General features: G+C 49.9%; 1 protein-coding gene across 3 annotated transcripts in view; it reads left to right on the top strand.

The window, feature by feature from the left end:
- The window catches only part of BICDL1 (BICD family like cargo adaptor 1), a 62,855-nt gene extending 51,756 nt beyond the window's left edge, over positions 1-11,099 (top strand). For 2 of the 3 annotated variants that reach the window (XM_028709412.2, XM_028709414.2), the window contains exon 10: positions 6,081-11,099. In XM_028709412.2, coding sequence (XP_028565245.2) covers positions 6,081-6,281 — 201 coding nt within the window. In that variant the 3' untranslated portion in view covers positions 6,282-11,099. The remainder of the gene's footprint in view (positions 1-6,080) is intronic. The other variant, XR_013391022.1, reaches the window with a different exon arrangement.
- The last annotated feature ends 1,082 nt before the right edge of the window (positions 11,100-12,181 follow it).

Genomic DNA, 12,181 nt, shown 5'->3' with positions numbered 1-12,181 from the left:
CTGTGCAACCCTAGGGAGCCCAGCGCAAAGTCGCGCCGGTCTCCCGAGGTCTGCGCAGAGCTGCCTGCAGCCCTGGGCTTCGCGCAGCTCTGCGCAGCCCTAGGGAGCCCAGCACGAAGTTGACTTCTTGCCAGGCTCCTTAGACTTGCAGATAGCAGGCTGTTCTCGGGGCTGGGGTTGGGGGAAGCTCAGGCTTCCCCCGCGCCAGCCCCGCGCCTGGGGGGGAAATAAAATATTTTTTCTTTATTTCCCCCCCTCAAAAACCTAGGTGCGTCCTATGGGGCGGTGTGCCCTATGGGGTGAAAAATACGGTACATTATTTACACAATGGGCCGCACATGATTGGCTAATTCCTGGATTCTCCTGTAGGCCAATCAGGTTGCGGATTCATTTCCACCTGGAGCTGGATTGGGTGGCCCCTGCGGATCAGACTGCTGCATTGTTCTAGGACCAATCAGACTGCTGCATTTTGGATCCTATTGTTCTAGGACCAATCAGACTGCTGCATTCTGAATCCTATTGTTCTAGGACCAATCAGACTGCTGCATTTGGATCCTATTCAACTCAGTACATAACAAACATCTTGCATTATTATTATTCCAGCAATTAGAATGCAGAAGCATAGATACCTTCAAAGGTGGAGGTGTAGCGTAGCCATCATGGCTAGTAGCCATTGATAGCCTTATCTAGTGCTATTTTTCTAGAAAAAGAGGTGCCAGAACTCACCACGAATGTCTCCCTCGTTCTCTTAGAATGGCAATGGGGCCCACCTGAGAAGTGCTGGAACTGAACCCTGACTTATTCTCCTCTGCGAGGTTATCTGATCCTCCTTTAAAGCCATCCAAGCTGGTGGCCATTCCTGCATCCTGAGCGAGGTCCCTAGTTTAACTGTGCACTGTGTGAAGAAGGTCCTTTTCCAAAATCTGTCCTGGCCCAAAAGGCCCAAAGAGTCTAAAGAGGGTGGGGGAGGGGGAGTGTCATAGAATGAACTTGAAAATGAACTAGAAATTGCTCATGAATTTAATTCACATTCAGTTCACCTGGAAATTGTGGGGAAAACATAGTTTTTCAAAACTAATTCAGTAAACTTTGTTAAACCACACTAGTTCATTCCAAGCACTGTTTAGAACTAAATCACTGAGCACATATAGTTCCAGGGTGGGGAGCTCTTCATTTCCACGCAGAAGGTCCCTGGTTCAATCCCCGGCCTCTCCAGGTAGGGCTGGGAAAGGCTTCCTCAACCTTGGCCCTCCAGATGTTTTTGGCCTACAACTCCCATGAGCCCTAGCTCGCAGGACCAGTGGTCAGGGATGATGGGAATTGTAGTCTCAGAAACATCTGGAGGGCCGAGGTTGAGGAAGCCTGCCCTATATCCTAGAGAGCTGCTGCCAGTCAGTGTTGATAATATTGAGCTTCATGGACCAATGATGATTTTTCCTCCAAAGACCTCTAAGTGGTGCATATGACTCTTCCCTTTAACATCTTCTTCTCACAACAACCCTGTGAGGTAGGTTAGGCTGAGGGACTGTGATGGAGGAAGAGGAGTGCGGGGGCAGCGCAATCCCAGTAGGGTGCCATCATGGCTGCCCCCCCGCCTGCCCCCAGCGGCATGCCACACCCCCAGGACGCCTGTCATGCCCCTGTGGGAGGCGTGTCACACCTCTGGGATGCGCACCAGCCCCGCCCCCAACCGCACTCTGCGCCACCCGCCCCGGTGCCGGAGCATGAAGCTCTGCCACTGACTGTGATTGGCCTGGGGTCAGCCAGTGAGCAGAGCAGGCATTTGAACCGTGGTCTCCCTGGTCCCAGGGATGCGGGTGGCGCTGTGGGTTAAACCACAGAGCCTAGGACTTGCTTATCAGAAGGTCGGTGGTTCGAATCCCCGCGACGGTGTGAGCTCCCGTTGCTCGGTCCCTGCTCCTGCCAACCTAGCAGTTTGAAAGCACCTCAAAGTGCAAGTAGATAAATAGGTACCGCTCCAGCGGGAAAGTAAATGGCGTATCCGTGCGCTGCTCTGGTTTGCCAGAAGCAGCTTAGTCATGCTGGCCACATGACCTGGAAGCTGTACGCCGGCTCCCTCGGCCAATAAAGCGAGATGAGCGCCGCAACCCCAGAGTCGGCCATGACTGGACCTAATGGTCAGGGGTCCCTTTACCTCCCTGGTCCCAGTTTAACACCCTAACCACTACACTGCCAGTGGTGCTATGGAGCATTTTGCTCAGCTGGCGGAGAGATGCATGTTGTTTTGTTTTGGCCCCATGTGCCCCTCTCCCCAGCAAGATGACTCATAATCACAAGCTGAAAGCATTGTATAATAAGAACGTGGAATGGAGAACTTCAAACCGCTCCCTGTCTTCCTGTTTAGATCAGCCCTTTATTCACAGCCATGACGACGGGGATCTTTACTTTCAGTGTAAAGGCCAAAGCAAACGAGTCAAGCATCTGCTTTGCATGCAGAAGCTCCCGGGTTTCAGTCCCCAGCATCTCCAGGTAAGGCTGGGATAGACTCCTGCCATAATCCCTGGAGAGCTGCTGCCCATTGCTGCTTATATGAACACTGGCCTGTAGCTCAGTGGGAGACCAGGTAGGGATGGAAAAAGTCCCCTTCTCTGAAACCCTGGAAAGATACGACGGACAGTACTGAGCCAGATGGACCAGTGATCCGACTTGGTGTCAGGAGTCCCGTTTCCCCGCCTGAGGCGAAATGGGAACATGCTGTGCTGCAGCCTTACTTAGCTGGGTTGCTTGGTGGTGGCTACAAAATGGAGGTGATGGCGGGTTCCAGCGAGACCTTATGCTCTCCGCAAGATCTCACCGGAAGCCAGCACTGCTTCTTGGCCAGCAGAAGTGGCAGAGCATACATGGGGTCTCTGCTTCTTTGGTTTCTGCTGCCTGAGGCAGTTGCATCACCCCACCTCACGGGTGGTCAGCCGTGCTTGGTATATTTCTATTCCTGTGCACCCCTTCCTACAAGCAGCCCCTCCAGTCTCTTCCATTTGAATTTCCTGTCTCCTCTTTCTCTCCCCAGCTTGTCTTGCCTTCTCCAGCCCTCACTTCTGACTCGATCGCTCAGTAGAAATGAGAACAGCCAGGCCTGCTCCCATGACCAAAACAACTTGCTTTAACGCAGGGATGGGGAATCTGTGACCCTCCAGAGCAGGGGTCAGCAAACTTTTTCAGCAGGGGGCTGGTCCACTGTCCCTCAGACCTTGTGGGGGACCAGATGATATTTTGATGAAAATAATGAATAAATTCCTATGCCCCACAAATAACCCAGAGATGCATTTTAAATACAGTGGTACCTCAGGTTACATACGCTTCAGGTTACAGACTCTGCTAACCCAGAAATAGTGCTTCAGGTTAAGAACTTTGCTTCAGGATGAGAACAGAAATCGTGCTCCGGCGGCACAGCAGCAGCAGGAGGCCCCATTAGCTAAAGTGGTGCTTCAGGTTAAGAACAGTTTCAGGTTAAGTACGGACCTCTGGAACGAATTAAGTACTTAACCCGACGTACCACTGTAAAAGGACACATTCTACTCATGTAAAAACATGCTGATTCCCAGACCATCTGCGGGCCGGATTTAGAAGGTGATTGGACTGGATCCGGCCCTTAGTTTGCCTACCCATTCTCCAGAGGCATACCTTTCAAGTGACCCAGAAAAAAGGGGCATCTCGTTTTCTCTTGCGAGATCTTGGTAGCCATTTTGGGTGCTGCGATCTTGCATGCTCTCGTGCTGCGCTCTTGCCTCGAAAAAAGCACTTTTTTGGAGAGCGAGTGAGGCGCAGGACACATGACTCCCCTGGGAATGCGTCCCGGAAGATGCATGTCTTGGTTTTGCATCAGAAAAAGTTGGAAGGAATGCAGAGGTTGTTGGCTTCCAACTTCCATCATCACCAGCCAGCATCAGGGATGGTGGGAATTGTAGTCCCACAACCTTGGGAGGTCCACAGGTTCCACATCCCTGATGTTAAAGCCTGAAATATCTTTTGTGTGTGTTCTTTTTTAAAAAATAAATCACTTCCATTATTTGGGGGGCAGGGGTATTCTAGAAATGAACCCTTCCTTGGCATGCTCTTTGAAATTGCTAGGCCAAAGGGGATTTGCATATAGAGTGGTACCTCTGGATGCGAATGGGATCCATTCCCGAGTCCCATTCGCATCCTGAAGCAAAAGTAGCCCATGTCTGTGCGTGCGCGGGTCACAATTCACCACTTCCACGCATGTGCATGACGTAATTTTGAGTGTCTGCGCATGAGCGAGTGGCAAAACCCAGAAGTAACGCATTCCATTACTGCCGGGTTGCCGCAGAGCGCAACCAGAAAACGCTCAACCCAAAGCTACTTCAACCCCATGTATGACTGTAGATCAGGGGTTAGCAACCTAAGGCCCATGCGTTTAACCGGCCCATTAGCCACCCCCGAACTGAGCCGCCCGCTTAGTGAGTCCCCGCGCTCTGCACTAAGCTGGTGCAGTGCGGCATGGGGACTCGCTTCTGTGGCACCGGAAATCACGTCTGTGCAGACGCCGGAAATCACGGGCGCGCTCGCTCACACGCGCAATCCAGCCCATGGCGGGATCTCCGCTGGAGTGAACCGGCCCAGGCCAGGTAAACCTTGCCGACCCCTGATATAGATGATAGCCAATTGGCTGCTTACCAGACATGTAAAACAGTGGTGGGTGGCTGGTGCCCTTTGAGACTGGTGGAGCGGCAGGCAGGGAGCCTGACAGTAGGTGGCGCCAGAGCCAATGACGGGCAGAACCAACTAGTTCTAGGTTTGTTCCCATCCTCCTCCCTGCTGAGTTGTACAAGGGCAACAGAGAGACAGAGGAGGCAGGCAAAGACACCCCCTGGACTGGGTGCAAGTAAGAAGGCAGGCTGGCAGGTGAGGGCTGGCAAAGGGCAGGCTGAGATTGGTGGGATAATGCCCTGGTCAGCCTAATGGACCAGCCTCTCTGCTGGTGTAAGATGAGGCCTCAGAGCTAGGTGACTGGCTGTGTCTGTTTTACTGATGCTGGTGGTGATATGGTAGGAGTGAAGTGTGTGTGTTTCTGCATGAGTGCACAGACGTCTTCGCTGTGTCCATGTGCATTTGATGGTTGTTCCTAGCAACCGAGCCCTTGCTGTGATGATAATCCATGTGTCAGATGGAAATTCTTGTTTCTTTCCTCTTGGCTTCACTGATTTCTGGTTAATAATGATTCCCCCCCAACCCTCCTTTTAGTGCTAGAGTCTGCTTGTCATGCAGCTCATTCCTCCCATTACATAAGCCCCGAGTGCAAAAAGCTTTGATGGCTGAGAAAGAACTCATGGCAAGATTCTTGGAGCTATTTCACCTCAATTTAACATTTAAGTGATCTACAGGCACTACAGTTTAAATAATGGTACCCAAATGCCCTTTGCCATGATGCACAAGGAATGTGTTTCTGTGCAGAGGCAGAACTTAGTATGCCTATCTGTGTATAATACTGCTACCACTAGTACTTCTTCTACTACTACTTTTTATTATTAGACATTTTTATCCCACTCTTCAGCCAATAAAGGCTCCCAGAGCAGCTTACAAATAACCAGTGGGAAGACATGTTCTCACAATCTAAGAATTCATGACACAAGAGGAAAACGAGTTAGGGAGGGGAGAGGAAAAAAGCAGGCTCAGGCCCTAGTTATTAGTTACAGATATTTTGCAACGGGAAGAGTAATGGGAAATAAAATTGGCAGAGGAGGCAAAAGTTGCTGGTTTTCAGTTGAGCCAATGTACAGAGTCCGATCTCTCCCTCTCCTGGTGAGCTCTCTGCCTACAGGAGCGCTGTTTGTGGAGGCTGGGCTGGCCGCTATTCTGCATTTGTGACTTTGTTTGCAGAAGCCGGCACAGCCATTTATTTATATGGGTGGGAGGGAGTAAAAGAGAACATTTTTGGCAGCATGACTGAAGGGAGAGGGGGACCCCAGAGCCTGAGGATGGCCCAGGTTTTGCTGCTTCTCGGCCTTCCCAGAATTTGGCCCCTTTATGTTTGTTTTATCCCTCCTGCTCTCTCTTTGTCCTTCCTGTTAACAGCGTTCCTTCTTTCCTTCCTGCCGCAGGATGACATGCAGAGGGTCATTGACCAGCAGCTGATGGACAAACATCCAAAGGAATGGAGCCAGCCCACCTATTCCTTCTCCAGCGGTCACGGGGCAAAGCGGCGCACTAGACCCTCCCCCTTGCTGAGGCCAGAGCAGCAGGGGTCAGAGCCCAGCGGGGCAGAAGGGAACCGCCTCTTTTCTTTTTTCAAGAAAAATTAATTGGACAAGAGCAACCACTCTCCATTCCTTTCCCCCCCCCTTCCCTTTTCCTTTTTTATTTTTATTTTTTGAGATGAAGGATGCTGGAGAGAGATTCAGCAAGCCCAGCTTTTGATGGATGACGGTCTCCAATTCCGGTCACAGAAGAAGCCGCCAAAAAAGAAAAGAAAAAAAGGGGGGCAAGGAGTCCCGTCCCCCACCCTTAAGAACACTGCACTAATCTTGCAGGCTGCGTGGTCTGAACTCAATGTTTACATGCGTCATAGTCCAATCGCCGGTCTTCTGCGCGATAGCAATTGAAAAGGACACTCTTTGATACCTTAAAGCAACATGATAAGAAAACACACAACCTTCAGGGTCTCTTGTTAGGTCCACTCTGTTTCTGCTGTGAGTAATCCAGATGTCTTAAAAGTCATTCTCTTCTGCAAAAAGAGGAAACTTTAAAGGACCAGTTGAGATGTAGGAGCCAAGGAAGGGGCAGGGGCCAGGGGGGGGGGCAGACGGGGAAGAGAGAGAAGGGGGAAAATACCCATTCATTTTATTGGCTGAGTTTCCATTCTTTTCATCAGACCAGAGGGCACCAGGTTGGCAAAGGCGGGTCATGCTTATCTGTCCATTGAGAGAGAGAGAGAGAGAGAGAGAGAGAGAGAGAGAGAGAGAGAGAGTGAGAGTGCAGTCGTGGCTTCTGGTTTGGGCAGAGCCAGACAGAACTCAACGGACGGAGGAGTGTTTGTTCTCTGTCCTGGTCTCTCTCAGGGTGGGTGACTAAGCAAAAATGTAAGCACACTGAAGGCAGTTCAGCTTCCACGTCAGCTCTGTTCCCTGCTCTCCTTTCCCAGAGGTTGTGGCTGCAAGGAAATGGGCAAGTCTCTAGCCAGCTGGAAGTTGCAAGTATGCTGCAGCAGGAGTCTAAGAGGGGCAGCCGCCCCTGTGCCTAAACAAGCACCATACCCAACAAGCAGAAGAATCCCTGGACAAATCCTGCTGTCTCTGCTTGTGAGAACCAGAGCCCAGGTTTTTGCAAATCCTTGGAATTCACAGTATTCCCCCACCTCCTCTCCCAAGTTTGTCCTTCAGCAAAATGAGACCACTTGCTGTCTTCTAACCCTTAGGCCAGGACTGGCCATGTGGTGCTGTCCAGATCTTGTTGGACTACAGTTCCCAATATCATGAACCTTTGGCCATGCTGGCAGGGGCTGATGGGAGTCCAACAAGATCTGGAGGGCACCATGCTGGCAAGGGCAAATGGCATGTGCTGCCCTGCCCTGCCACTGACGGAGAAGTGGCACCAGCCTCAGTGCCAATTTTGGGAGAGATCTTGTATGTAATCCTGAAATCAGCACCAATGCCTGTGCTGGCAGTGGTCTGCCCACAAGGGTGCTGCCTTGCGGGCTTTTGCTGCCTGAGGCAGTGGCCTCACCCCACCAGCCCTGATGTTGGCTATCCCTGCCTAGGTGCTAACCCCCCCCCCCTTGCTGCTATTGTGAGGTTAAATTGGGAGTGAGGCTCATGGGAGAATAGAAATGACAGGAGCGTGGCATTTTCACAAAGGGGAGGCCCTACTGCTGAGATGTGGGAGCTGCTGAGACTTCAGCCTGATCCTCACTGACTCCCAGCCAGCATGGTCAATGGTCAGGGATACTAGGAGTTGTGTTGCCGCTGTCAGATTGAGGGTCACAGGTTCCTCACCCCAGCATAGGTGAAGCCAGATTCCATCTTTTCTTGGCATGGCAGTGTTCTAGGCTAGGAGTAGCCAACATGATGCCCCATAGGTGCTGTTGGACACCTAACATCTTGACTATTGGGCCTGTTGAGAATCCATGAACAGGTGCAGGGCAGCACATTTAGCTATTCCTCTTCGAATTGGAGGAAGGTTTGGGGGAGCTCCAATCTAGAAGTGGCAGAGCTGAGATGCAGGTGGACTTTATGAGAACAAATCCTTTTCAAACCATAGACAGTAGGTGGTGTATGAACACCCAGTCTGCTGTTCTATCTTCTCTTGGCCCTCCAAAAACAGGAACCCAACTCTTGCACCTGCTGCAGATGCCCTTCACAGCTGGAGCAGCCAGCAGAAATAAACTTGTCCCATATAGATTTAGACTGAGTGCACACTATACATTTGAAGCACATTTCCCCCTTAAAATTCTGGGCACTAAAGTTTGTTAAGAGTTGCTGGGAATTGTAACTCTGTAAGGGATAAACTACAGTGCCCAGAGTTATTTAAGGCAAAGAATGTATTTTAAAGATATAGTGTGTTACAGTCTTAATCTGGTAACTGGCTGTTAGAGCAGAATGCTTGCAAGGGAAAGACAATAGCTTATGAAAAGGATGAGAAACCTGTAGCCTACTGGCTGCTGTTTAACTACAGTTCCCATCATGCCCCTAACTATGTCGGCTGGGGTTGATGAGTGCGGCAGTCCAACATACGGAGGTCCGTGGGACAGATAGTGCTGGTTTATGCAGAAAGGAATCCCTGCGCTGTGAGTTCTGTTATACCAGGGGTGGGGAACCTGTTGTTACTGGAATCCCATCTGCCCCCAGCCAGCCTGGCCAATGGTCAGGAGTTGTAGTTCAGCAATATCTAGCCCATAGGTTCCTGATCCCTGCATTACACCAGTCTGGAACAGAACCCGAGTGGCAACATTCATAAAGGTATTCTGGTTAAAATAGTGTGCAAAGAACCTGTTATCTATATCCATACACTGGTTTGGCAGACAGCATCCTTGAGCACTGTGGGTCTTCCTTTTGAGTAAAAGCATGCATAGGGTGAGGCTGAAATCTTAGGGGGGTGGGTGGGAAGGAAAGCAGCGTCTTTCCTAAAATGTGATATACCATATTTTGCCGCTTTCTCCTGAAAGGTTAGCTGCTGCCCACTGCATTATGGGATAGTGAACTGAAAGCAATAACGAGAGAACAGGGAGGGCTGGTCTCCCTCCCCCCCCCCCCCCCCCGCCTTGAGAAACCTGACAGCCACACTTGTAGACTGTTTCCAGGAGTTGCCAGTCCCCCACCCACGCTCTCTGTGGAGCATTGCCATCTGTCATAACAGCACAGCTCCACGCCCCCCCACCTCCAGCCACATCATATTGTGATATTATTGAACTACACAGCCAGGGGTGATGGAGCTTCGTGACAGGAGTGGGGAGCTCCATTAATTTGGGAGAAGCGGGTGGCTGCAGAGCAATTGCAAGGAACCACACTGCCCGTTTTATCTCCCCCCTCCCCGCATTAGCTGAGAATCCTCACTAGGGGCATCAGTTGTGGTATCACTACCTAAAGATCAGATCAGACAAAACATTGCACAGATTCATTCAGTTAATTCTTGCACCTAAAAGTACACCATGGTATATTTTGGAACAGGAAAGGGAAAACTGTGTCCTGTTCCACCTGCCACCCCCATTCTGGGGACTGCGACTCCCATCAGCCTCAGCCAATGTGATCCAACTGGAGTCCAACAACAGCCCAAGGGCTGCAGTCGTTCCCCCCCCTGTTTTAGAGCCTGGCATACGTTTTGCCTGTAAGCAAGAGGCAGACTGATAATGCAAGAGGGGCACTTGTAGAGCCTCTGGCTCGCTCCATCATTGATCACTGCCAAGTAGCTAACCTTTCCTTAGGAGGAGCAAAGAAAGCTACAGTAAAACAGTGGCAGGAGAGAGATGGCCCACAGCTCCTGCTTTCCCTGTGTATGGCTATCTGGGATCCTTTTCAGCTTTCTCTGGCTGTGGGTTGGGCAGGCTCAGCATTGTCAAGAAGGAAGCAGAGCTAGCAAGCCCCGTGGGTACACTTCACACGGGAGGTGCAATGGGCCACCAAGTCTATTGCCTATAGCAAAAAAGAAAGTAATCAGGATCCAGAGAGGCCCAGTTCCACATGGCAAAACTGATCCTCATTTTTACCATTTGGAGGAGGGCAAGAGAGATTGCATGGGTGAATGCCTGTCTGTAATAAAATAAATCCCTGCACATCAAAAACTTGCCTACCAGGAAAGAAGGCAACTCTAGAACATTTCTCCAAGTTTTATTTTATGTGCAATTAAGAAGAAGAAAAATGAGCATTCAGTTGCTCAATTCCCCATTATAGAGCCCGAAGTAATATAGCCCAGGAAGTGAGCAGTACATAGCCTTTTTAAGAACATCGTAAGAACCTTCTTGCCGGATCAGGCCCATCTATTCCAGTATCCTGTTCTCACGGTAGCCAACCAGCCCTTTTCACACACGATTTGATCTAGGCTGTAAGCCAGAGCTGGGGCAAGCCTACAGTCCTTCAGACATTTCTGGACTCTCAGTGCCCATCATCTGTCACCCACTGGCCATGTTGGTGGGGCTAATGGGAACTGGAGTCTAACAACAGCTGGAGGGCCAGAGGTTGCCCAGCCCATCATAAGGGAACTAGGAACCTACTAGCAATGAGCATTCCCCACAGACCGTGGCAGGTTCTGGGGACAGTTTGCACCTCCAGAGGCCCTCGGATCTGGATCTGTCAGCGTTCCCCACTTCAGCAGCTCAAACCGCTTACCCAAAAGTAAAGCGAGATGTGCCTGGGAGCTGCATCAATAGGCTTCCCCCACCCTGCCCAAAGCCCTTGGAAACCAAGCACACAGCAGGGATGAACAGACAGAATGTATCTATAGAGGTATATGTACATATTACACAGTGCAGTAATTTTTGTATGTAGCAGTAATGTAAATAAATGTACTTTTTATATAAATATATATAAGATATTCTATAAAGGCATATTTTAGTAGAAAACGCCGCTCTACTGCTTCTTTTGTAAATAGTTCTCGTCAGAATAAAATGGGTACTTTCTATGGGTACTGTCTTTCTATGGGTACTGTGAATTGCTCACTGTTGTAGGGGGGGGGGGGAGAAAAGCTGTACCCTGCAAACATTGCTAGACTCCAACTCCCATCACCCTTGACTACTGGTCATGTTGGCTGAGGCTGATGGGAGTTGGAGTCCAGCAACATTGCAGGGGGGGGAGAGACCTTCTTTGGGAGTTCCAACAGGGAAAAGCACTCCCTTGCTGTACTTAAGCCAGTCCTGGAGAACTGCTTGGCATACTGACATTGTTGGACTCCAACGCCCATCAGCCTCCAGCCAGCATAGCCAGTGGCCAGGCATGATGGGAGTTGGGAGTCCAGCAACATCTGGAGGCCCACTGGTTTCCCTGTCCCCAACTTCAAACGATGGTAGCATGTTAAAAATAATAATTTGTGGTGCTCTTTGTACAAATATATGCCAGTTGTTCACAATGCAAATTACATAATTAAAATAATACAGGTTAAAAACAAAAGCACTTCTCAACAGCTCCAAAACCAATTCAGACAGAATGAATGATCCAATTGGGCTATTTAAAAAAACACCTTCATTTTCCATAGGATTTCTATTTAAAGCACCTAGGAGAATAAAAATGTCCTAACCTAGTACCTGATGGTGATGCTGACACTCAGGGCGGCTTACTGAACTGTTCAGCTTGTAGACTCCATCCCAGATGTGTCTCTTCTGGATTATAAACCAGCTTTCATTTTCCTAGAGATGAGGAGCAGCCATTGCTTTTTATCCAAAAATCTTAAGTGTATAACCACATTTTTGTACTCTACCCTCTTGCCCCCTGCTTTGTGCAACATCTTGTCCAATGAAGAGTTCTAGACAACTCAGAAACCTGCCACATTTAGGGCATTTTGATTGGCCCCAATAAAGTTGGTGGGCCCCCTCCGCTTTGTGAAGAAATATAATCTAGCAGATCCCTTTCCAAAAGAGGCTACATACAAGACATTTGCATACAATACATTTTCCTGACGGGCATATGGAGCCTAACTGGGAGGGCGGGGGGGGGGGGGGGGAAGAGTCAAGGAAGCCAGATAAGAAATTTGCACACCTGGTACTGGGGAAGAAGCAAAA

This window comes from Podarcis muralis, chromosome 16 (genome assembly GCF_964188315.1).
Source record: "Podarcis muralis chromosome 16, rPodMur119.hap1.1, whole genome shotgun sequence".
NCBI classification, from domain to species: Eukaryota; Metazoa; Chordata; class Lepidosauria; order Squamata; family Lacertidae; genus Podarcis; species Podarcis muralis.
The sequence above is the reverse complement of the archived record's forward strand: the minus strand, read 5'-3'. Positions and strand labels throughout refer to the sequence as shown.